The 27,660-nt window shown below is 42.5% G+C and overlaps 1 protein-coding gene across 1 annotated transcript in view; it reads left to right on the plus strand.

Annotated features, from left to right (window-relative positions):
• kcnk9 (potassium channel, subfamily K, member 9) overlaps nucleotides 1–27,477 on the plus strand; it is a gene marked incomplete at both ends in the record, with an annotated part of 50,597 nt that extends 23,120 nt beyond the window's left edge. The window contains one exon of the mRNA XM_080515766.1: nucleotides 26,591–27,477. Coding sequence (XP_080371892.1) covers nucleotides 26,591–27,477 — 887 coding nt within the window. The remainder of the gene's footprint in view (nucleotides 1–26,590) is intronic.
• Nucleotides 27,478–27,660: the final 183 nt, after the last annotated feature.

A 27,660-nucleotide genomic window follows, 5' to 3' on the forward strand; every position in this document is an offset into this window, starting at 1 on the left:
GCACATTACACCAACACACTGAGGGTGGAGCACATTACACCAACACAAAGAGGGTGGAGCACATTACATCAACACACTGAGGGTGGAGCACATTACACCAACACAAAGAGGGTGGAGCACATTACACCAACACACTGAGGGTGGAGCACATTACACCAATACAAAGAGGGTGGAGCACATTACACCAACACAAAGAGGGTGGAGCACATTACACCAACACACTGAGGGTGGAGCACATTACACCAACACACTGAGGGTGGAGCACATTACACCAACACAAAGAGGGTGGAGCACATTACACCAACACAAAGAGGGTGGAGCACATTACACCAACACACTGAGGGTGGAGCACATTACACCAACACAAAGAGGGTGGAGCACATTACACCAACACACTGAGGGTGGAGCACATTACACCAACACAAAGAGGGTGGAGCACATTACACCAACACACTGAGGGTGGAGCACATTACACCAACACAAAGAGGGTGGAGCACATTACACCAACACAAAGCGGGTGGAGCACATTACACCAACACACTGAGGGTGGAGCACATTACACCAACACAAAGAGGGTGGAGCACATTACACCAACACAAAGAGGGTGGAGCACATTACACCAACACACTGAGGGTGGAGCACATTACACCTGTACTCAATCCCTGCACTCGCTGCCTGTGTGCCAAAGGTTTAACTACAAAATCTTCTTGGTCTATAAAGCTCTGATGGTCTCGGGCCTAAATACATCTCAGATTGACTTGTAGAGTCTAGAACCTCCAGACCTCTGAGGTCCTCAGGAAGAGGTTCACTCTGTTCCTAGAGTCAGGAACAAACAAGGTGAAGCTTTAATGTATTTCTTTTATTCATATATTTCTTATATCACTGTAAAGTTTTTCTTTAATTTTGCTTATATTTTGTGAAGCACCTTGAATTGCCCTGTGTTTGAATTGTGGTCTTTAAATACATTTGCCTTGCCTTGCCTTGCCTACAAAAAAAGGCAAATTGGGATTCCTCAAAATTAGGGATGTCCGATATTGAATTTCCGAGTCTGCATGAACGCAGCATGGGACGTTTATGGGCGCGCGCTTGATGACGTTTAACAACAACAAATACAACACGCGAGACTCGTGGCTAAGAAGGAGAAGCCCGGTGAATGAAATGTCCGTGGAGGACTGGAGGCTCAACCAGGCCCTCTTCCCTGCTGGTACCAGTACCTGACTGCACCCTGCACCAGTGTTGACAGTGAACCAGTGTTCAGCACTGGTACCAGTACCTGACTGCACCCTGCACCAGTGTTGACGGTGAACCAGTGTTCAGCACTGGTACCAGTACCTGACTGCACCCTGCACCAGTGTTGACGGTGAACCAGTGTTCAGCACTGGTACCAGTACCTGACTGCACCCTGCACCAGTGTTGACGGTGAACCACTGTTCAGCACTGGTACCAGTACCTGACTGCACCCTGCACCAGTGTTGACGGTGAACCACTGTTCAGCACTGGTACCAGTACCTGACTGCACCCTGCACCAGTGTTGACGGTGAACCAGTGTTCAGCACTGGTACCAGTACCTGACTGCACCCTGCACCAGTGTTGACGGTGAACCACTGTTCAGCACTGGTACCAGTACCTGACTGCACCCTGCACCAGTGTTGACGGTGAACCAGTGTTCAGCACTGGTACCAGTACCTGACTGCACCCTGCACCAGTGTTGACGGTGAACCAGTGTTCAGCACTGGTACCAGTACCTGACTGCACCCTGCACCAGTGTTGACGGTGAACCAGTGTTCAGCACTGGTACCAGTACCTGACTGCACCCTGCACCAGCGTTGACGGTGAACCAGTGTTCAGCACTGGTACCAGTACCTGACTGCACCCTGCACCAGCGTTGACGGTGAACCAGTGTTCAGCACTGGTACCAGTACCTGACTGCACCCTGCACCAGCGTTGACGGTGAACCAGTGTTCAGCACTGGTACCAGTACCTGACTGCACCCTGCACCAGTGTTGACGGTGAACCAGTGTTCAGCACTGGTACCAGTACCTGACTGCACCCTGCACCAGTGTTGACGGTGAACCACTGTTCAGCACTGGTACCAGTACCTGACTGCACCCTGCACCAGTGTTGACGGTGAACCACTGTTCAGCACTGGTACCAGTACCTGACTGCACCCTGCACCAGTGTTGACGGTGAACCACTGTTCAGCACTGGTACCAGTACCTGACTGCACCCTGCACCAGTGTTGACGGTGAACCAGTGTTCAGCACTGGTACCAGTACCTGACTGCACCCTGCACCAGTGTTGACAGTGAACCAGTGTTCAGCACTGTTGCTCACATCATTGATGAGAAGAGAAATCTCATACATTGCTGAGATGCTGAGATGCTTGTATTCATACAGAACAATCTCCCTCTTACACATGAGGACATGGGGAAAGAAATAGACCAGTTATGTGGACGAGTCAACTTCAGTCTTTGTTGTTGTTGCACTTTATAGGAGGGCTGTTTTAATTTTGTGAGCATTTCTGTGCCTTTCTTGTTTATATTTGCACTATTTTGTTACTCTTAAAAGAGATTGAGCCCAGTTTGAGTCTATTATTTGACAAGTTATGTCCAGTTATTCATTCATTGACTGTTTACAACTAATGGACTGCAGATATGCCTCTTCCTTTTTTTTAATATTGTCTGTGGTGTTGTTGAGTTTGTTGTTGAGGTTTCTCTCTAACACTAAATAAATATGGCACTTTTTTCCAGAATTTAAGTTGTTGTTCTCTTATTTTTCTCAGTGTGTACATTTGGAAAGCCATGTTTGATTCACATATGCATCCAGTGGGGCATCACAATAAAATTAGGCATAATGTGTTAATTCCACAGTAGGAGATATTCTATGTTGTTGTTACCGAACAGTTTTGATGTAAAAAGCCAGCATATATCGGTATCGGTGATATCGGTATCGGTGATATCGGTATCGGAAATTAAGAGTTGGACAATATCGGAATATCGGATATCGGTAGAAAAGCCAATATCGAGCATCCCTACTCAAAATGAAAGCTACTACTTCGAGAGGTGCTTGGTTTGTTGGTCCGTTTAATGAAACACTGAGCAAAGTGAAGGATCACCTCTAAAGTCCTTTGAAAGACAAAGATAATCAACTGCACAAACAGGCAGTGTGGCGCCACCAGACATCAACTCATAGAAGTCTAAAGAAAACCCATCCAAGCATGAAGAGATCCACCGTCAATTGCTAAGCAGTTTGTCAAAAAGCCTGAACTCAGGGTTGTGACAACAAACATCAGGGTTTCATCACTTCTGAACTGGGCCAAGGACCAAAAGTAGCAGTCTTTATTTATAATTCAGACGGTGTCTGTGTGCTATCAGTCTTCATTCACAGATGAATTTGTGTGCGGAATTGCATTTGTTTTTCTACTCCTGGAGGCATAGAAAGGTCCTCATCTGAATTAGAACTTTCCCGCTCTGTGATGACATTTCAAACCAACACACTGGCGTATTTCTATCAAGGGAGAAGGTTTGTGTTTTTTTTTGTTTTTCTCACAAACAGCAGACGTGCTAGCGATATCGCCTGGCAAGCCTTTAATTATCGCGAAGGCTAATATTAAAGCACCTGTGATAACACCTCGTGTCAGCCCAAGGTTTTAGCTGCCTCTGGGTTCAAACTGGTTTTACTCATTAATTCTCACTTCAGGACAAATCATACCTTTTTGACCCGAGTAATTTCCCAACACTAATCTCGGTGGGCCTCCTGCTGTGACGCCACTCGCACGTGTTGCTGACAGTCTCCTGGTAAACTCCTCCAGTCGCTGTCGGGCCGCGATCCAGCACCAACTGGCTCCAGATATCAAAGACGGCTCGCAGCACGCATTTAAAGAGGAGAAAATTAGTGCAACATCCTTTCAAATGAAATATGGAATTATGATTTGCCTTGAAGGTTGCAGAAGCATGAGTCACCTTTGTTAATGCTCATCTCCCCCGTGGCGTTTTATCACTGGAATGACTCTCCTTGTGCCGGCAGCCGTGGTGGGAAACAGAAGATTGAGGAGCCGCGTTGCGACGACGATCTGATAAGGTGTTGGGTGACTCATTGTTGATTAGTCGTTTTCAGGAGATAGGTCGGCCTCCGAGTCACTTTTGTGAGAGTCTGTGTGACTGAATGCATATGGGAGAGATGAAGCATCGGGAAAGAGAAACAGAGAATTACAGATGTGGGCTGCGACTGTGATTTTAACTGAGATGGTTTATCATTGTTATTATCATCATCATCATCATCATCATTATCATTATTATTATTATTATTATTATTATAATAACCTGTCGCTATTGTAATCAAGAATAGATCATTTTGAATCAACGCAGACTGCAGGGTCAAAAATAACAGCGGGATATGAGAATCTGCTGGAGGATGAAAGATTCTATTTGAATCATTTTTCTGCTGCGATGCGGAGTTAATCTACTCTTACCCTGCAGCGTGTGGCTGCTAAAGCGTGTCTCACCACCATCGCACACATAACCGAGAAGGGTGCCACGTTTAAGACCTCTGAAGAAACTGGGATGAGACATTATGAGCTCGGAAAGACCAAAACACTGTAGAACAGATGGAAAACTGGGAATGTTTCAGCCAGAAGAAACTCTATTCAGTAAGACAGAAGCAGGTCAAGAGTGCAGACAAGATGTTGTAGCCTTGCTGTAGTACTCGCCACAAGCGTCCCCACAATTATGTGTCAATAAACATTTTTATTAGTTTTTTATGTTGCTATTATCTCACATCATCTCACCATAACTTTGTTGATTAAAATACACATCACATCCTAGCATGCCACTAAATAACAAAACATAATTCAGAAAGCCTTAAACGGCTGAACTAAAGATTTAAAAAAAATCTTGAATTGAAAACGCTTAAATGATTTCAACAGATAAGAGTGCTAAAAAAAAAAACTAAAATGAAACTGAAACGACTAAAAGCTGGAAGAGCAAAAAGAATAAAAACCACTAAAAGTCAAACACCTAAAACTGAAATAAGAGTTTGAACAAGTAAATGTCCAAAAAAAAGCAAAATTAACATTTTCAAGTAAAGAAAAAAAAAATTATACTCAGTTTTGGGGTCTGTTTAAATAACAATAAGTGCTCACAGCCACTGAATTAAAAAAAAATGCTGTTTCCATTTAAACGGGGGAAATTGCAACTTTTTGAAAACATCGCCAGTGTGCATGCACAACACTACTGTGGTAAATAGTTCTTCTGCACAAGTATGAGTAGATAGACAATAATGTTTCCCCCCTTAGTGTCATGACTCCCAGTCCATATTCTCCTGAGACTTGATAGATTTATAGTTCAGAGTCTCCGTAAAATCAATCCATCTTCATGATCTGTCCACATGAATGTCAATGTTCTCCCATTGTTCATGTTTAGAGCATATTGTTCTCTGTGCACATAAAAAACCCACCAGTACCAACCTATGGCCTGGCATTGTTTTCAGGACCTAAAACTACTAAATTGCTTAAAACTGTTAAATAAATTGAAGATTTAAAATTACTATGAACCAGTAAAAGAAACTAAATGGCTAAAAAAGTACAAAGCAAAAATATAACGAGTAAAATTTTGCCAGCACCTGTCGAAGACGTGTTATTTTGAGTTTCTGACTTTGGGTACATCCACACGATGAAAAAAATGATCTCCTCAGCCTTCTCAAAAAAAATACTGTCCACACGTTACTATGAACATGGCTCAACATCAGGCTTCAGGGCCTGTAGTACACATGCCAGGCCTTTAGAGACGCTGTGACTCACCAAACACACCAAAAACACAGGAGACGACAGACCACATACAACTTTAGAAGTAGACTCCTGCTCATAAACCTCGATATAATTCTAGTTCTATAGGTCTATGGCCGCGCTCTTCCTGCTGCTAGCGTCAGTAGCTTCTGCAGCTTCACCGGAGCGTGGAGTTCCTGATTGTTGTGGTTATTTGGTGACATCACAGACCTCAGTGGGGGAAGAGGGGGGCGACAACATCATCATTTTTGCTGACTTTGCGGTCCACACAGTGGGGGGTTGGACGGCACGAGGCAGAGTTTTCAAATTTCCCCTCTCTGGGACAGGTGTTCAAAAAAACCTGTTTTCATGCTTGTAAAACCACCACATGTGGACGACAGGCCAGAAACAGCAGGTTTAGGTGACCCGGTTTCATGGTGTGGACGGCCCCTCAGTCTCGCTTTCAGGCTCCTTGGCTTCCCCTCGTGTCTGATTTCTGTTCCTGCCCTGATGTGTTCACTCATGGCACTATAACAGCTGATGGGTGTTGGAGCAAACCTATATTTTACCTTCTAATGTTCCACTGATACTGACGTTGTTTCAGGACATTGTACGATCCCTCCCTAAGAGATGTGTAGTTTGTACGTTTCTCTATGTATGTGTGTGTGTTATCCATGTTTCATACGACGCTGCAACACAAATTGTCCCACGGGGCTACAAATGAGTTGAACTGATGGTGAGACGAACAGGCAGAGGACAAAAGGAGACCGATCATATCGACACGCGAGGCAATAGAGAATAGGCGGAATCAATCAGGGAAGAGAGGACAATCAGAGGCAAGTCTGCAGAAAGTGGAGGAGAGCGAGATGATAAAATAAAACAAGAAGCCACAAGGCAAAAACTCTGTCTCTGTAAGGATGGGTCCAGGTTGATTAGGAGGTAAGTGAAGGAGTACACTTGACTTTTGCCTGACAGCAAAGAAACCCCAGGTATGAGTTGAGGGTTTCTGTGTAGTTTGCATGTTCTCCCTCTGCATGGAAGGCACTGTTCACATGAAAACGAATACGTATACAGAGTGAATCTGCAAAGCTTTCTTCACTTTTGGGGAGTCAGTTTACACGACATCGGTGTTCTGATCCACTGTATCCGCAAAGTTTTCATCTCGGCTCCCAAGGTGGAAAGATTCTTTCACGGTCTTGATTCCCTCTAGAGACTGATGGAGGATGAGCCTGTTACTGCACCCCTTTAAGGGCTTTGTAAATGTTTTTAAAGGTACCATGAGAATATCTTCCAAAGATAGCAAAAATCTGTGAAAGCATAAAGATTTGAGTTTGTTGCGAAATACCGATGCCTTGATGCCTGATTCAGAGCTTCTCCGGAACTTCCGTCATTGTGGGGAGTCCCTGCAGTGATCATTATCTGCCCAAAGAGGAGAATGATTAAAGGACTTGGACGGCAGTTGAGCTCCTGTTGCTCAAACTGTCAAAGAAGTTACTGCTGGTTTTAATTGGAATTTGACAGGTAACATTATGGTTAGTATATGTGCGGAACCAAGTATTTTGCTTCTAATCCCACTTGAAACACTAAAGTTGACCTACTAATGCAAATCTGAACACAGTTTGGGTTCGGACTTTTCAGAGCAGTGTCCAACGTCACTGGTGGAATCTCACTCGCCTGTTCTGCATCTGCCGATGACACGCTGCTCTTCCCTGCTGTTTCTTCAAACCCCCCCCCCTGCTGTACCGGCTTCCTCTCTTCTCCGTCATCATTAGCATACTTGGCAATGGCATCTCTCGCCTTGTGCATTCGGCGTGCGTCCGCCTGTCTCGGTGACATGTGTCTGTTGGCTTCTGTTCTTCCTAGCCTTAGGGGGCTGTTTGTTGCGCTTCTTGGCGAACCCTGCACGGATCCATCACAGGAGGCTCTGAGAATCTGAGTGGAGCCACTAATGGAATGAAGGGAGCGACATCCTGTGATGCTGGCGTCACTGCGGGAATTACAGTCAGCGTAGAAATAACAGGACTCACTCATGAGATGGATTACATACCCAGTGTACACGGGCTATGCAGCAAGATTTAAGGAATCTCAAATTCTCTAAGGAGTCACAGTTTCTAACTTACACAGGCAATACAGTGGATTACCAGCTTTATTGTTCAGGCTGCTCAGCTTGTAGCTCACGCTCCCTGTTCGTATTCTTTTTTTTAATACTGTCTGCCATGTCTGCTTCAGAGAAAGAAAACCTGTTGATTGTGAGCATAGAGATGATTCAGAAATGAGGGATTTGAGGCCGGATTGTACTTCTTGTATTGAGATCCAGATACATATTTTAATCTATCAAAACAATGTGGCCCCACACACATAGAAAACACTCTTGATTTATGATTTTGACCATGCTAATGTAAACGCTGTGGCCTTCAAAAGTCCACGGAAAATGTGTGTTAATGTTGTTAATGTTCAATTCATTGAAGGCAAATATGTCTCAAGGAATCTAAATAAAATCTTCGATTTAAAATCAAGAATTGATCAGTTTATCCTTGAAAACTGTGGGAGATTACCAGTGTTCACGGATCTTATCTCGCTCCTCCAAAAAGAATAGAATATTTTGGGTTTGTCTAATTTTACCCTGCAGTGAAAAAGAAGAGTTCATCTCCCTCCTACAAGATTCGTCAGCACAGGTGTCGAGCCAAGGTGCATTTTCCTCTGGAAAGTGAAGGAATATACATCTACTGGGATTTCAGGATGTTGGTGGAGCAGATTGAAAAGCCTTTGTTGGTTCCGAGCACCGCATCCGATGAAGCAGCAACTCAATCAACAATCAGCAGGTGTGCTGATGAGAGATGACGTGACCTTTATTCTCTCAAATGTCCAGGAAAAAAAAATCGTTTTCATTGCATCGCAGGCTGCATGTGTTTACATTCCATGGCCAATAGAAAGCAATCTATTGTGAAAAGGTCGTAATAGTAAGTGTCAATCATAGACGGAATTATACACTATATTACTATCTGTATGTGCAAATCTATAGAGCGTTGTAGCGTTTTTCAGCTAATTGGTTCGGTCGGTATTTAACCCAGATGTTCCCTTTGTTTCTGTGTGAACGGTGGTCCAGGGTTGTTCTCTCGTCAGTAAGCAAGGCAGCTATTGCCTGAACTCGAAGTCGCTCAATAACAGCGTCACATGATTACTAGTGTGAGTGACCAAAACAAACCCTGTATAAACACACCTGAAATATTCCTTGATCACTGGTTTACATAGGTATAGAGTATATATTGTACACACACTTGTTTTTCCGTCTGAATTGGGTACACCCACTTACCTGGCACTGTTTCAAAAAATACAAAAAAACAAAATGGGCACAAATCGAGCATATACCAACTTCTCCAGGGAACACTACACCACTCATCCAGATATACAAATAAACCCCCTTTTGTCATTTCTTTGGTTAGTTTTGATGTTGAAATAGGGCTTCACCTCTCAAAATAACTTCATGAGGGCTTGTTATAGCAATAACATCCTGAAATATGGAAGCGAATAGGTACGTACATTAAAATGCAGATATCCATTGTAGTGTAACACTTAAGAAAAATCTACATGTAAATTCCCCTGAGTAAGTCCCAGCAGGATTAGTGGCATGTTGTATGTGGACGGTTTATTTGCATCGTGGAACGACGGGTGTTGGTCTCATCTCTGCTCGGACTTCAACTCCCACTGTTTGCTTTGGGGTGAGGGGAAGAGGCTCACGGCTCCACAGTAACTACAAAACTATGCATGCTTTTACATCCCAACAACACCAGAGAAATTCCACAAAAACACCAGATAACGGTGCAAGATTTGCAGATAGTTGCAAAAGTAAACATGGACTTCAGTTAAGTATTACTGATGTCGTTGTGGTTTGGGATTTGTACTTCCAAGTAACTGTTCCTTCTCTTCTTGGACCCTATTTTCCCCCATTACAACTTGTTTTAATCACATACGCATCAGCAGTATATCAGAAGAGAAACAGTTTGTTGACTTTTGATATTTCTGCTTCTGAACTTCTAGCCTGTTGTCGCCAGATATGATGTAATGCTGAAATAATGAAGTGAAATACGATCTCTTACATTACAGCCAATTGTTTCTCCTGAAAAAGCAGGTCACACCTTCAGGCTCTACTTGCTCACACATGTCTCCCCCTCCCAGAACCAGGGTTTGAGTCTGGTTCTGCAGGGTTATTCCTGTTAAAATGGTGTTTTTCGTTTCCACTGCCAATGTTTCTCGTGTGGAACCATTGTCCGTCTCTGTAAAATGTCTTGAGACGACCGTGTTGAATTTGGCCGTTAAAAAAATAAGTTGGAATTGAATTGGCTATTCGAATAATCACACATAAATCTCGCTATTTTCCTCTCTGGTTGCAGGAGAAGCAACACAGGAAAGTGTCACATTCATTCAAACGTCTGACCGATGCCCAATAGAAGTTAAAAATGTTGAGTGACTGACGAGGCTTTTGCTCGTCCATATTTAGGTCGACCAGGTTGAGTCTTTTGCTCGGAGTGCATTGTGGCCGTTCTGGTGTGAAAGCAGTCCTACCTACTACAACAGCTCGTTTACAATTTCTCTTTATATATTAGGAAACACAGTGTAAAATATGGTAACAACTGCATCTCAAAACAACATAAAATATTTTAGTGCTTGAAGATCAGAGAGCAAAAACGTAATGGCGACATTACATTTATTTATGGTAATACAAACAATCCAATGGAGGGAAAAAATGGTGAGGATGATTTAATGAGACTGAGTAAAGTCCAATTAATTGGATCATTCACAGAAATTCTCTGAAGCAGGATGTTAAAATAAAAATAAAATGACTTGGCCGTTGACATAAGATGAGGTTTCATTCCATCATGACTGCAATAGTTTTACGTTGCCGAGAGACGGCAATGAGCCATCAACTTTACGTAAATACCAACATGCCCATGCCCAACAATTGTACACAAATACATCTGTTCCTTAAAAAACACGGCAACAACAAAATAATGATGAGATGATGAGAAAGTGTTGCATCAAGAATGTTTTGACCTTTGCTTTATCCCATATAGACACCAATTATTCTAACACTATGTAAATTAGATAAAAGGAACGTGTGAAATCTAAATATTTCAAGTTTTCTTCAGGGGTTAAAAACAGCTTTTGTGAGAGTATTGCAAAGCTGCTGGTGACCCTTTTTCTCCATCTGTTGTCCCTTTAAGTTTGTCTTTCTGCACTCTAGGCAGCACCCTTTGTTTGCCCAGCCACGGTGGCTGTTCACATTAGCAGCTTTTTTTTTTCTTTCTGTTTGCTTCAAATAAACTCAAGACTACACCTCCTAAGCCCGGAGATTTCCCCCTGGATCATCCTGCCGCTCACGGAAACGTGTGAAAACCTTTATTTTTGTGTCGCTGTTTTGGTGTCGAGTGACTGATTGCCTCCAAAACAAACATCCTTATGATGAAAGAAATCATGGCTTTCAGGTGAAGCTGCATTTTGTCTGCATGTTTTATACCATTCTGCGGCTCATTGTAAGTCTCTGAATAAAAGCACGGGACAAAACACTTAAAATGTAAATGTGATCTTTCCTCGCTGCTGGCAGGCATCTCAGATATCGGTGGAATTGCCTCTTTGTCGGCGTGGAATTGTACGTTTGACATTTTTGCCTTAACAACAGAGTTAAGATGACTAGCAGCTGAGAGACCGGAGCCATTACGGAGCCATAACAGACTGGGATTGTAGGGAGGACTTAGTCCTTCAAAAAGCACTGATAGTAAAAAGCTCCCTGCCTGCCCGAGGTAACCATGGTGTTCCTACTTCTCAGACGCATTAAGCTCTTGTCAGTGACGTCGTGGAGACTCGGGTGGAAAGCTGAACAAGGTGTGCTCGCCCCTGCGCTCCCTGCTCTCATTGACCTTCATTAAAATACCACGGCCTGGAGAAATTAATGCCAACCGGGGCGATGGAAACGATACTGCGCAGATTGACCCGCGGATCAAATTGGCCAAAGACGTCGGTTTAAGCCACTGCCCAACACTTGTGAGGTAACCATCTAGTCTGCGAGCCGCGGCTAATGAGCGACTACCTTCATAGTGCCGTGAATAATGGATGATGGGCTTTATATAAGCAGCTACTTGGTAAAATAATTGAAAACCACAGGGAGGCTGCGGCAAGAGGATCGGATGTTTAACTGTTATCAACAAGGCTCATGGTTCAATTCAAATCCTGTTTGCTTGACATTTGCGGTAAAAATGCACCATTTTTGTGTTTTCATTTCAGAAACGTTTTGCCTTTATAAGGTAATGGCAGAAATGCAGAAAAATGAGGTTGTCTTTACGTTGGACACTTTGGAGGCCACCACTGTTGTTATTATTATCAACTATTCAATACGAATGTGTTGCACATGCCCAGTAGCAGCGTTTCTACGGTCTCCATGGTGACAGGACCCAAACGTTTTCAAAAAGTTGTGTTTTCAGTGACTCCAAGCATTACTGTAATGCAAACAGGAATACAAACAAAAACTTTACATTTTTCACTTTAGAATGTTCTTTTGCTTCATAATTTGTCATAAACACGTCCGTGTTTCAGGAGTAATACGGGGTTCAGGAGGATTCCTTTTCCGAACAAGTTCTCTCATTTTTGATTGGTCAGAAGTGGAAAGAAAATGGATATTGACTGAAATTATTCTCTTAACACACATTTTTAACTCAAGAAATGGCAGTAGTTGAATGTATTTTTAGGGAGGTTCAAAGTGAGAAATACACACTAAATAAAATATCGATTGAGAATAATTTTTAGAAAGTATTGTACCTTGTAGAAAAAAAAGAAATATGACTCTTCACACATGTCAGCAAGCCCAAATATAGTTTTTACTTTCAGAATAAGATCAAAAGTCAAAATCAAAATATCATACTTGTATACAAATACAGGAATAAAATAAAAACATTGCTTGCACTTTCATCGTTAAAAAAAATGAAGTTGGAAACGTACTTTCCAATCCATCTTGGAAACAGGGATTATTTTTTGGTAATCCCCCCAAATAGAAAAATGACAATCGTCACCATGACAACCTTTATGCAACTGCATGACAAACCGAATTTCTTAATGATTCACAGATAAAATTACATTTTCCCATCGCATACCGAGCTACAAAAACTGCAGTGTATTATGTGGGTAAGTAAAGTCGATAAGTAACATTGAAGAGACAACCATCCATGTCTTGTCTTATATGATGATGATCAATATTTATTTGTCAGTTTTATGCAGATTTAGCAAAAAGGGACAGTTTTCTTTTGATGTCACATGAAGGCCTAATAATTGGGAATTTCCAAAAGAGTTCATTTCCACTGCAGAAATATATCAATGTCATGTCTGTCTCACACGCCAATTTGCTGCTGCTGACTGTGATTGTGGGCTCCAGAGGGTCTTGAGAGCGATGCTTCCCACTCAGTTTTTCCTCTATGAGTCTGCATAAACTTTGAATCTCATCTTCTACGTCATCATGAATATTTCATGTCACAGAGAAATGGCCCACTTCGCTGGTTTCGGTCACTTTAAGGATTAATGTGGAATCACTTTGGTAAGCAGATGAGGGGACGGCCGGATCGCAGGCGTCTGTCCTTTAACAAGAACTCCTGTTCCTTCAAGGTGTCGGCTGATGGTTAATTCATTAATCCGCTCGATGACCGTGGGACGTTCCCCTCGTTTCTTTTTCACAGTGCTGGATTAAAATTAAATATTCATGATGTAATAATAGAACGATATAATAATTAGATTTAGGCCGCAAGCTGTGTCAATTGTGACTGTGAGCAACAGTGAGTCACGGGCTCGCTCGCTCAGGCAGACCTATGCAGCAACACATCGTGGGTGTCTGCAGCCGTTCAAAATAAGTCATAGTGGAGTGGACGAGCAGATAAACAAAGGTTGAGTCATGCGGTGGATGATGGAAGCTGCCACTACGGGTATTCGTACATCTGTGCAAGAGTGGAAGCAATTTGGGTGTGACTGCGAGAGACCGACAAGGGGGCGTCATGAATTGATTCCGCCGTAGATTGAATGTGGAGTCGTTTGCATTTTGTTTGCAGGATTACAAGAAGCTGGGTTTGATCTTGCTCACTTTGCATTTGCTGTGGTCATCAGAAGAGCAATCCGTTTGGTTGAACTTGTGTTATGTAACAAAACTGAACATCAAAACCGCTGTTGAGAAACGGTTCAAATGTTCATAGTCCCCAGTGGATGGACGTCTGCGTGGAGTTTCCCGGTTCTACATGTGGAGTTTATGAAACAGTCAAAAAGCTTGTGTTTGAGATTTATTGGTGACTCACAGGACTCGTTTACTCAACGTTTTCAAGTGAAATTACTTTGGTTGGGTTTTGGGTGTTCAGCGCTACTGAAGAGTCTTTAACAATGGCTCCCAAGGTGCAACTTTTTGAAATCGGTCTGGAATCTGTGGAAAGTGGGAGGGGGAGAAACACATTTTTGAAAAAAAAAAAAGAAAAGAAAGCATGGCATGGTTCCCAGTCCTTAATCTCCGGGGACTTGGTAGTTTTATAGTTGACAGTCACATAATAACAATCCAACATAGTCGTCTGTTCATACGAATGTCCGTGTTCTGTCATCGTCAATGTTTATAGCGTGTTGTTAAAATACATTTAAACGACTATTGTTTTCAGCATTTCTTCCATTGCCTTGTAAACTCGAAACTTTTCAGAAACACAAACAGTGGGTTTTAATACACTGTAGTATAAACGGGGCCTAAAATGATGGTAAATCTCTATTTTGCATTTTTTTTTTTTTTACAAATAAGACAATGAAACTAAAAATGAGGAAAACCAATTATTAATATTTTACAACAATCCTAATATCAATAATCAACAACAACAATAATAATATGTATATTTACTGTCCGAGAAAAAAGTAGTGAGAAGCAACTTGCTTCAGCCATACCTATTTTCAATTTTTCTATCTAAAGTCATCTCAAAGGTGTGTCAGTGATGGACTGATGTTGAGGATTGTCGAGTTTTAGTTTCTAGTGTTTTGCGTCTCCGCCATGCTCAGTGGAGTGTTTCCCTTGTGTTTATTTCCCATGTTGTTCCTCGGTTTCAGGTCTTTCATTGCTGTCGAGGATAGGATTTCTGGTTTTGTATATTCATCTTTCATCTTGTGGTTATATCCTTTTTGTTTGTTGGATATTTCCTCTCAGGTGTGTGTGTGTGTGTGTGTGTGTGTGTGTGTGTGTGTGTGTGTGTGTGTGTGTGTGTGTGTGTGTGTGTGTGTGTGTGTGTGTGTGTGTGTGTGTGTGTGTGTTTGACTCCACAACGTCTGTGCTGCCGCTTCTCCTCTGATTACTCTTGATTGTTGTCAGCTTGGCCTCTGGTTCTCTGTGTTTATATAAATGTATCTCCACTCCCCAGACTTGTGACTTGTCAGTTCCTTTGTGTATTCAAGCTCTGCTCATCTTCCCCAATGGATGCATATCTGTTTCACCAGTTTTATACTATATTAGGTTGGGATTTTGCTTTGATCCATCGTCTCTTGTGAAAAGCCTTTTGTCTATTTTTTTGGTTTGCCTGTTGTTTCAGAAAGATCAGCCTTCTTTTGGAAACATGCTTGTGTGTTGTTGTTTTTTTGCACTGTGGCAGGAAACCAAAGCACACACGGGAAGAACCGGGACGATTCCCCACAGAAACCTCATCTTTCTGTTTGCATTATTTTGCGACATTTCTTCCTCATCCAGATAAATACGTAAACAACTTTTACAAGATATAGATTGAAGACTATTGCTGTAGTGTCAAGGTCAGTAGCCCGAGTTGTTTTCTATGATCAAAGCCTTTGTGAATGGGTTTTATCTTTCCAGTTTCCTCCTAAAGAAAAAAAATGTATTAGGTGTCTTTCCATAATGTGTGACTGTGTGGTTGTTTGTCTCTGGAGTTACCCTGTGAAAGAATCTGCTGGTTAAAAATGAGCCCTGACTGCACACACCCATCACTTGGTGAGAACCGGCCTAGAAAATGTGGATGGATGAGCAAATAAGAATCCTTAGTTTCCAGAGGAAATGGAAAGACTGTATCCCGCTGACTTTGGTGATTTAGTGTCTATATTTCGGTGGCATCTGTGGCATATTTAGTTATTTGCATAAGCCAGCAAATGTGTTATGACTTGGAATGACTTTTGTGCTGATTCATGGTTCCCAGACGATGACCTTTTTTCCTCATGGCTTGTCTGCCATCGTATGTGGGAATTCTTCCAAATGTACCTCCAAATGTTGTTAGCCTCAGCAAAAGAAAACTTATGGAGGTGAGTTTATTTCGATGTTCTTAAGAGCTCAATCACTTCAAATGGACCTCAGTTATATGTTATATGCATTTTACTGCTCCAGAAATTTCAACATGCTTCACAGGATCAGTCGCATGTTTGCTCACTTTGGAGATTGTTCTTTTTTGTACTTATTTATTTATTTATGAATGTGCGAAAAATAAACAAACCGAACCAATTAAAAAAAAGAGACACTCATCCAAATGAACAATCCAGAGCTCACTCGACACATTCCAATTTAACATTATGTGCATCACATGTTCGAAAAGGAGGAAGGAAGAAGTATAACTTTTTTTTTAAATCCTACCCCTTTACATCAAATCACAAAAAAAAAGATTCATTTATAATTTCTATAGCGGAGTCCTTTTGAGACATTTTTACAGAGAAAAAAAACAACAAATTCCACACGAAGAAGCATCGGAGAGGGTGGACAGGAACAGGAAGACGTTCTTCAGTTCTCCTGGTTCTGGTAGGAGGTCGTGATTCTCTGTTCAAATGAAGACAGTGGAAATTAATCCAATCCAGAATTTTTCCTCATTCAGACTTTGCTTGGAAAAGTAGCTCTCATCTCTTACGTACCGTTGACGTATGTCTGTTTTGACTGGACTTCGCTATAATTCTCCAAAACACGTCAACTTTTGAACATCATCTATTCTGACTCTCTTCCACGAAATTGGTGGATTTTGGATAAAAACCTGTTATCTTCAGGACTAAACTAATCACTGTGCTATTCCGTACACAAGCTCCCTGACATTTCATGAAGTGGCTCCTCAAAGAGAAACCATGTGATTGACAGGTTAGTCAGCGCTGCCTCACGCAGACTGATTTCATAGTAACCAGGGTTGTAGAGAAACGCAGGGGCATGAAAGCGATCCGAGCTCCAGCTTTTCTGCATCCTCCCACTTCAAACGAGGCGCGCACTGTTATCAGCGGGCATCTTTTGTGTCGAGGTGTTTCACCACTCCAAGATGTGTGGCGATACAGGAAACTACTTGAAATGTTTCCACAGAGAAGATCAAACACGAGCTCCTGTTAAGATGAACAGAAAACCTGCCCTTTGTTTTCTGTTCCTCGACAGCTCAACAGATGTCCAAGAGATTTGTTTTGAGATTCCCTTTTTTTTTTTTTTTTTTTTATTTACTGAGTCTCTTCCATGAAATTGGAAAAGACTGACTTTCAAAGTTTTTGCTTCATTTATTGTAGCTTCAACTCTCAATGTTATGTATTTCTGAAACAGATAATGAAATCTTTCAAAAATGTAAACTAACATTTAAACAGTTAAAGTCCTGAAAGGGACTAAATGATGAATATATTTGAACTTGTTGAATTGTTTTAAAGGGGGAAAATATTGATTATTTTACTAATATTGTGATATTTGAAGAGAAAGACAGGAACGTCATTTTGAGGAGGGTTCAAAGGTTAATTCCGAGCAGTATCCTGTATCCGGCTTCAATGTGCTAATGCTGGTGCTGCAGTACTGAAGACCACATTTTTAAGGTCTCAGTCTCGGTCCCTTGAAGTCCTGGTCTTGGGATGCTTCCTTGGTCTTGGTCTTTAAGAAGTGTGTTGCTCCAACCAGCCAATCAGAAATCAAACCCTATATAGTGTCATTAGGAGTTCAGCCAATCACAATCAAGGTAGGCTCCTCCCCTTTGACTCCTCCCACAATCAGGCAGCTCTGCTCTGGCACATGGCACCACAAGAGGAAGTACTTCCTCCTCTTTCCAAGATGGGCATGTGTGGGTGGAGCCAGTCCAGCTCGCACAAACACAGCAGATTGTGAATGCAGCTCCTATGATCCAATATTCTAATGGAGGAGAATCAAGGAGGAGCTGGAAACGTTGAATACGAGGTTTCTGGACCAACGAGACAGAGTGGAAGAGTTGAAAAGCTGGCTGATATGAGATCTTTAAATTCCTCGTCTTGTCTTGGTCTTGACTCGGTCTAGGGGGGTCAGGTGGTCTGGACTGCAACACCAGTTGTTACTGATAACAGCTGCCACCCTCTGTCAACCATCGGCACCATTGGTGATGGTGGAAGATGAGTCTCGTGAAAAAAAAACAACAACCCTTGTTTCACCAAAGTACGAGGAGCAAGTCAACTGTTAAGTCATTTGGACACTCAACATTTAATTTATAGAGACCAAAATAACCATAAGCGCACAGATGTGCCATTTATACGAGTTGTTTTAGCTCTATGTGTTGATTTATTAAAGAAATCAATACTCTGTTTATTTTAATCCCACTGGTTTGAATGAAATGCTGTAAAAGAAGCCCAGAAGGACTGATAATCTGTTTAACAGGAAAGCTGTCAAATTTATTTCTTTATTTTTTCGGTTAGCGTCTCCACATCAGATTTACATTTGGGTAAACAAGGCAAGAATTACTGCATCTCAATTAATGGGTTGTGAGCTCTCTGTTGCAGACGCACTTTGTGCTCGCGGCTGATAAGCCTGGTGTCTGTGTGTGTGTGTGTGTGTGTGTGTGTGTGTGTGGTTTTTTTCCAAGCAGCTTGTCGGAGAAAAATAATTGAAGCTGTGTTGCTTCTCTCTTTCCGTTCTGGATTCTTGCACAACTCAACCTCTCCGTTTACATTTAAAAAAAAAAAAAAACCTGCTGGATTATGTAATATCTGAGAGGCCGCGACTCTCACAGCTTTTGACTCCCATAAAATTAAAGAGCGGGATCCTCTCCTTCGCTGGGCAAAGACAAACACACACACACACACACACACACACACACACACACACACACACACACACACACACACACACACACACACACACACACACACACACACACACACACACACACACACACACACAAAAGCACCTGTGCATGGCAGGGGGTTCTGTGTGAGCAAAGCAAATATGTCTGTTCCCAAGACAACAGCAGATAATAGAGTCATTATAACAGGACAAACAGATTACACAGTGCGGCACTGCAGCAGACACCGCTCGTCCCCTTGCGCACATCAAAGAAACGCTTCTACACATCGACTCTTGCACCTATTTCACGTTTAAAAGAAATGACAATGTTGTGCACTTTTGAATGTTCTCTCACATTAGCATTAGCCATTAGCTCGTAATGTTTTCTCGGACGTTACCGACACACTGGTCATCTCCAGTGGCCATTTGCAACCTCTGTAGCACTACAATGATACACCTTAATATTGTTGCACAAGAAGTTAGTTGCAAAAGTGTTGAGTCAGTGCTTTAAGTGGGCCGGTATGGCCTGGTAGCCTTACTCTTCAGCGTACCGGGACATTTTGTTAAGTGTACAGTGCGTACCAGAACTTTAAGTATTTTTTTCGGACTATAAGCCGCTACTTTTTTAACACGCTTTGATCCTAGCGGCTTAAACAATGAGACTACTTTTTATGGGTAAACGAGCGTCATGTCCATAATACATGGGTGATGCATTAATTTACATCATGTAACTCCACATTCTTCTCTCTCGGGCTGAACAATCGTCCTCCTCAGAGAAAAATGTCTTCTAAGAATCGCAATCAGCAAATACTATAAACAGAGATGAAACCCTCAGTGTTGGTGTAATTTTGGTGTAATTCACTTGCCTGCTCTACGTCTCTCCCTCTTCTTCAGGAGTGGGCAATCCTGGTCCTCGAGGGCCGCAGCCCTGCACGTTTTAAGGCCCCTGCATACTCCCTTTTTAAAGCCATGAGAACAAGACGAACGTTCGGCAGCGACGTCTACAAGCTGTCGAAAAAAAAGTTTGTTTGGCAGGACCGTTCATAGGTCAAGACGGTGCTGAACTCTCAGGCCACGCCCCTTTGCGGCATGTACCCATCTTGACGAGTCCAACATTTGGATGAGACAGCGATAGGGTGCGACAATGGCGGAAGGAGTAGTTTTCGAGTTGATGAGAGAGGAAGAGGATGAAGAAAGACAGACGTTGGAAGCTGAGGAGGAAGAAGAATTGTTATTAAGATACGCTCCAGCGGAGGAAATGAAGAAAAGGCGAACTCGCAGGCCACGCCCCCTCACAGCAGGCCACACGTCTGTGATGTGGCGTTTTCACTTTTCAGCAGCACAGTTTATTTCTCTCCTCCTGTGCTGTCAGAAATGCATTTCTCTGAACTGTTTCAGTAATAAAAGAGAGTTTTTGTATGAGCTCGATGATTGTCTGCTTTTAACTGCAGGAGTTGACAGCTTTGAGTGATGCGTTCAGGTGCATCACGGCATTTTGACAAAGCTGCGGCGCTCAGACAGGAGCGACGTTAGAAGCGAAATATGATTAAAATATGAGTGATGGTGATGAGCGAGCTGGAAACGCATGCGCAGCACACGTCAGTGCTGAACTATCGTCTGGAGTGTGAATTGGCCTTTAGATTTGACCAACACACCTGAGTTCTCATGACGAGGCTCTACGGAAAGCTTGATAACGAGCCACTAATTGCTGTCAGCTGTGTTGATGTGAGGACACATTAAAAAGGTGCAGGACCGTGGCTCTCGGGAACCGGAATGGCCCACCCCTGCTCTTCTTCCACCGTCTGTTGCTCCGCCACAGAAGCCGTGTTTAAAACTTGTTTCTAAAATTAATTAATTAATTTAAAAAAAAACACTCCTGCTGTGAAATCCATGCCCTGTTGCAACACGGATTCCTGTGCAGCCTATGCTGTGTTCTTTTAAAATTTGGTAGGTGCAGCTTATATTCATTTTTTAAAATAGTGTACTCAGTACTGTCTGTGGCCCATATTCACAATTACACACTTAAATCACACCCATAGAACATTTCCTAAAAATTCGAATCAAATTGATTTCAGCAAACTGCACGACATTCCTGTCCTGTCCATTCCAGGTTCCCTTCTACCAATTTTCAAGTGGATTCACTGCAGTCCTTTTTCACAATTACACACAAAATTACACCTAATTGAAATGTTGCTTTCAAGACAGATTTTTAAAGAATTACTAAAAAAATGAAATCGTTTTCAGCTAACTGCACCACATTCTTGTTCTACATGACCCCATGTTTCTCTGTGTCAATTTTCAAATGGATTCACTGCAGCTTTTTTTCCCACAATTAAGTGCTTAAATTACACCCATTACATGTAATGCTGTACAGGCTGATTAAAAAATCCCCACGGGGACAATAAAAGTATATCTGAACTCATTCAGGATGGTGTGTAGTGACATCCACTCATGTCTCTCTCACTCTCACTCCTTAATTTTTTTTATAGGAAATAAAAAAAAAACCCTGACAATATTTAAATACATATGCAATTACATGCAATTTGTGCCTGTAGTGATTTCTTTGTGTGTCTTAATCTCACACTACTATAATAAAGCAGCCAGTGGATCCACGCGCTGCACAAGGTGCCTTTATTTTACACCGAGCCCCTGCTGCCCTGAATGTCTGTGGACGACGCTGAATATCATGTTTTTGTCCCATATTAGTAGGAGAGACTGACGGCAGGTCATTAAGGGGAGTACCAGCACTTGTTTTACATTTAAAGCACTGGTCTGACTTGATTGCAGACACTCAGTTAGGTCTGTCTTGATATCCTGCACTGTACCTCTACATTGGTACCGTTTGACAGATTCACTCATTAAAGGTCCCATATTATACTAAATCAACTTTTCTGTGCTTTAAACATCATAAAAGTTCTATTTGGGGTTCATATACATCCCCAAAGTGGTTTTTTCATTGATTCCCTCAAGGTTGAGTTCACAGTGATCTTTCTCTGTTCTAACTGGTGGAGGAGCTCAACACCTTGATTCTATTTGATGACATGGCACCACCTTGCTGACCAGTCACAGAGCTGGAGAAGCTCCGCCTCCAGGAAGATTGACATGCAGAGAAACCAAAACAAGACACGCCCACCAATGTGCCCAGGAGCCTCTTCTCTGCACTCTATCTCAGTCTATACTGCTTTACATTGAACTGCTGTTTTTATTGCTGTCGATAATTGTTTTCACCTTCATGTCCACTTGGAGAAAATGTTTTTTCAGGTGCAAGTATGGTTCCTCACTATTTGTCTTGCTGAAAGAAGAAGCACAGCGGCGAATGTGGCAGGACTTTTTTTCTTTTCCACAAAGAATGTGTTTGTTTGCGAGCGACTCTTCACCAAAGAAGCTTCCAGAACTGCGGAACTTTGAAACTGGACTTCCTCAGAAGCTCATCTTGAAACCTGCTGCTATTCCCACAATAAAAGACTAACGAGGCGCTGAGATCTGTAGGTACATTACTACAACTACCAGCGTGAGCTGCTGGCTACGTCACCCAGGGGGTGGAGGAGGAGGCTGTGGGCTGGGCTGCAGTCTCTGTGAGGGTGGAGGAGGAGGAGGAGCTGAGAACCACCATCATGAGAGGTGACGTCAGCTCAATCCAACAAATAGCTATAATTCCCAAGTTTTGAGTGTTTATACTGTATCACCCAAATTATTATCCCACATGAGCATAGGATGGACTGTGAAACATGAAATATAGTGAAATAGGGGTCCTTTAAAGGTTCAGCATGTTGTGTCAGATGGTTGCTCTGTAAGCCTGATGTTGTCTAACTTGTTTCCAAAGATAATTAGTGGCGTTGGTGAAAGTCTGGTCTCTCCCGAGTCCAGTTCTAGTTAGACCAAGCAGTCAATGGCTGTGATGCCAAAACATCAGCATATTCAATACCTTTTTGTATTTTTAAATTATTACACAAGTTCAGTCCTAATTTCTCAGAGTTGTCATAACTTTTATTTCTTCCACGTGTGATTAATGGTTCTTCAAAAGCTGTAAAAATGCCGGAAAATAACAAAGAATACTCTTTGGTTGATTATATTATCGCTATAATTAACTAATGTCCTCAAAGCGAAGTTAAAGTATAAAAAATATTGGTGTTGTATTGGTATGGGCAATACAAGTGGTTTTACCTGGATTGGATAATAAATACACAATAGAGAACATCACAACTCAATAGTTCAGAGTTAGGAAGTTGCAGTGTTTTAAAGCTAAGGGAAAAAAAACCTGTAGTAGTTTGTGCATAAGAGTGTGGTGACCCTGCACTTTGTGGCCGCTGAATCGATACCCAACACACTCAAGGCTGATTGCAAACAATGGACGCCTGCTGGGAGGAAGAAAAAAACCAAGTGAAATGAGCAAATAGAAAGACTGCATCTGATGTCTGGGGTGTAAAAAAGATGATCTCCTGGATTTGGTGTAATCTGTCTGCACAGTGGCGCTGCGGCCCAAATCAAATAAAAGCAGGCGTTTCTCCTGCAGCTGATGCTGTTATTCATCGTGTCCTGATTACTCACCGAGAACAAATCGTAGCAATCACAATCAATATCAATTAATTTGCTCATTTTGAGCAAGGTGGGGATTAAGAGATATGGCTGCTTACACAAGTCAGTCCAGAGACGTAATTAGAATTTTTCCTCCCAACGGGGAAGAATGAAGTATATTGTTACATCAACTTTCACATTATAGCTTCAGAGTCGTCACATGAATTCTGCTGTATGTTTGTTAAAATGGCTTCATGGAAAGAAGGCAAGTCGAAATGTTTGGTATCCTCAAATCAGCTGTATTCCACGTTACACTGCTCAGAAATGGATCGGTTCCCACCACTTTCCAAGAATGATTTCAATGTTTGACTTCTAGGGAACTTGTTGGGTCTGTCTTTGTTGAACTCAAACTTGAGCTCATCTTCATTCATTTCATTTTTCGGAGCGTCTGACTGCATTTCAACGATGAAAGATGGTATCAGCAAGAACGGTGGCCTGCAACCTGCAGCTCTTTGGCACTTTTGTACTGGCTCCCTGAAGCTTTAAAAAAATTTATACCTAAACTGACATTTGATCTTATTTGTATTATATTTTGAAACCAGATTAATTTTTAAAATGATGTTTATCTCTTGGATTAAAATAAAACTAAACAAAACTGCTGAGGAAAGAGAAAATGGTCAAAACTGCTCTAAAGTTCTTCCTTCCTAAAACTATAAATCCGCCTTGTGAATAATGTTTGCTGTGTTTTGGTTTATTTAATCCTTTTTGTGCTTATATTAGTCACAGTTAAGCCTTGCATGTGTTATCATTTAATTATTGAGGTGTTATTCTGTTTTATTTGATGTTCAACTTTCTTTCTATTTATTCTGTAGGGACCAATGCTTAAAGAAATGTACCTCTGGTATTCATAAAGTATTGCTATTCTATTCTATTCTATTCTATTCTGGAAAAGATGGGTAAAACTGTTAAAATAATTTACAGAAACAGTTGAAAATGTAATGAGCCATTCACCATACTAAATATCTAGATATTTTTTAAACAACTTTATTTATGAAACATTACAAGCTGTGTTGGCTTCATTGTAAAGGTTCAACGTGTTCCGTGGCTCAAGGAAAACTTAATTTGGTGGAAAATTAATAACATCCATAATCAAGACATTTGAAAACTACTGAAAGGACCTTAAAAGGATGTATGTCCTTTTAAAGTTAAAGTTTGACGTTTACAACTCTGCAAATATAAGACACCTCCTCTGCTACTTTAAATTGGGTTGAAACTAAACATTTCTTGAACTGTGGTCGTCTGTTCTGTTATTTAAACTTATCCAGCTCTGTATTATGGTGAAAAGGATTTATCACCGCTGCACAGTGGCGTGGGAAATCAACAGCAGCTGGCAGAGCGAGACGGATTATCGATGGATAAAGCCCGAGTGCAGCTACTCCTGAAGGTCACTGCCCTCGTGTTTTTATTTTTATTTTTCTTAAGGCTCCTGTTTTGAGTTTAACTGTATGAGTTAAGATCAGGGTGAGTTGAAGAAAGAGCGATTGCACACGCATCGAACTTTGACGAGACGGAAACAGGCTTTCGTTCCCTTCACTTCCCATTTGTTCTCTCGCTAGTGAGAAAGGCTCCGGTCACGTTTGGCTGTGAATTAGGGAGCCGCTTCAATACCGATGCTTGGCCCACAGATATGATCTGTAATTGCCCTTTTCCTGCAGATACCAACAGTGGATTAGTGGATGCTAATGTGGTGATGTTCCAATTGCTTTTATACTACTGCAGATAAGTTCCTCGAGTTTCAACCTCAATGCAAGAACATTTTGCAATAATTTTTTTTTTAAACATTTCACGCTTTTTATTAGCTAAAGGTAACTTGTATCTGCGTTCAATGAGAACAGGTAAACCATCTAGTGGCTGTGTTTTGTAAACTCAACAACAACCTTCTTTTAATGCACATCTTCACTGAACCCCTTGGGATATTAATAGATGTTTCGTGTTTGCTTGGTAAATACTGTACATTTTGACTTTTGCCCTGTTGCTTATCTTTCTTTATCAGTGAGGCGCCGTTTACACAACATTCACAGGTGAAAATGAAAAACTTTGGTTGGGTTTTGAATTTCGGTTTACACGACAACAGTGCTCGGAGCCACTGAAAACAACGTTTTTGAAAATGCTCTGCCTCTGTGGAAACAAGGGGGGCGCGGGCAGCTTTTCCAAAACACTGCGGCTGTGTATATAATGAAAATGTACTTGTTTGAAGTCAATATATTACACACAAACCCGCATTTCCATGATGCAATGCTTCGAGCACATTTTTTGATTGTCGTCGTTCCAGCTGACCATCAAACACTCATTCCACATGCAAATATGCTGCTTAAAATTCTTGAAAATCAGCTTGGTCAAGCAAATGTTTGCTCTTTGTTCTCCATTCTTCTTGAAGAGCATGCTTGAGTAGGTGGAACGCCATATGGACAAAGACAGAATCAATATTCGACAATGCAAAACAGAAGTTGCTCCGGACGTGTAAAAACAAGCCATAGAAAAGCGGCGTAAAGTGGAGGAAAAATATTCCGTCTCGCTTTTGGAGGGCAGTCGTCGAAGTGATGCACATGCCAAATGATGGTGGGTGTTTCTTGGCAATGACTGAAGTGTTTAATACTGACACGGTTATGGGCTGTGGTAAGAGAGCTAATCAATAAGGTGCTTCTTCTTCTTTTTTTTATATAAGCCAGGAGCTTCATTCATGCTTTAATATCTGAAGTAACCCCAGAAGGGAAAAAATACTGCAATGCACATAAAACCGAATAACGTGTATGAATTCTATTGTCAGCCCCGTTGCTGGACCATTTTTTTCGGTTTGTGTGTTTGAGTCAGCAGCTTGTGGTCCAAAGATAAAGTCTAATTAAGCTAAAAGCTTCACTGGCTCCCCCATGACTCCATTCCAATCCCTCCTCCAAAAGTCTCCTACCTCACCGGAAACTTCTGGCTAATTGGGCGCCCCTTCCTCCCCCTCCGCCACCATAATCTTTGAGTCCAAATAAGATTAATGAATGGACACATTTCTGCGCCGTGCACCTATTCAATACCTCTTTTGGCAGCGCTCGCTCTCTCCCGAGGAGATTTTCTTGCTTGGTCATGTTTGTAAACAAAAGCTGATCTGGGGCTTTTTGAGTAGCGGGTAAAAATCCGGCTGATTGCTGTAAAACCCCCGACCCCCTCCACCCCCCCCAATAGCACTTTAGCTAAATCCTTCCGCACCGCTAACTTCCCCTGTCTTGTCTTCCTCTCTCTCCTCAGGCTATGGCCACGCAGCGCCGGGGACCGACGCAGGAAAGGCCTTCTGCATGTTTTACGCCGTCCTGGGAATCCCTTTGACTCTCGTCATGTTCCAGAGTCTGGGCGAGCGGATGAACACTTTTGTCAAGTACCTCCTGAAACGCATCAAGAAGTGCTGCGGCATGAGCATCACCGACGTCTCCATGGAGAACATGGTGACCGTGGGATTTTTCTCCTGCATCGGCACGCTTTGCATCGGCGCCGCCGCCTTCTCCCACTACGAGGACTGGAGCTTCTTCCAGTCCTACTATTACTGTTTCATCACACTAACGACTATAGGCTTTGGGGACTTCGTGGCCCTTCAAAAGAACCGTGCCCTCCAGAAGAAGCCCCTGTATGTGGCCTTTAGCTTCATGTACATCCTGGTGGGCTTGACAGTCATCGGGGCCTTCCTCAACCTGGTGGTGCTCCGCTTCCTGACTATGAACAGTGAGGACGAGCGGCGCGACGCCGAGGAGCGGGCGTCGCTCGCCGGAAACCGCAACAGCATGATCATTCACATTCAGGACGAGTCGCTTCCGAGGGGGAGGCGGCGACGGGAGCCGCCGTACCGGGCGGAGGTGACGGACCTGCAGTCGGTGTGCTCCTGCATGCACTACCACTCGCACGACTTCGGCAGCTCTGGAGGAGGGATGGGAGGACTGGGCTGTGCCTTCTCCCACCAGAACTCATTCAGCTCGCAGCTGAACCCCCACCAGTACTTTCACTCGGTCTCCTACCGGATCGAGGAGATCTCACCCAGCACCTTGAAAAACAGCTTCTTCCCTTCGCCGGTCAGCTCGGTGTCGCCGGGCCTCCACAGCTTCTCGGACAATCACCAGCTCATGAGGAGGAGGAAATCTATCTGAACCCTGACAGACGCTCACGGGACTAATGAGTTCCCCTGTTTTCTACACAAGGTCAAACACTTCTGATGCTGCTCCTTGCCAAACCTTATGTCGGCACTTTTGATTTTCCCAGTTTGGTTGTATGTAACATAAGTAATTCTGGGAACACATGAGGAACAGCTGGACAGCAAGCCAGGACACATT

Source organism: Blennius ocellaris (genome assembly GCF_963422515.1).
Source record: "Blennius ocellaris genome assembly, chromosome: 20".
Lineage (NCBI taxonomy): Eukaryota > Metazoa > Chordata > Actinopteri > Blenniiformes > Blenniidae > Blennius > Blennius ocellaris.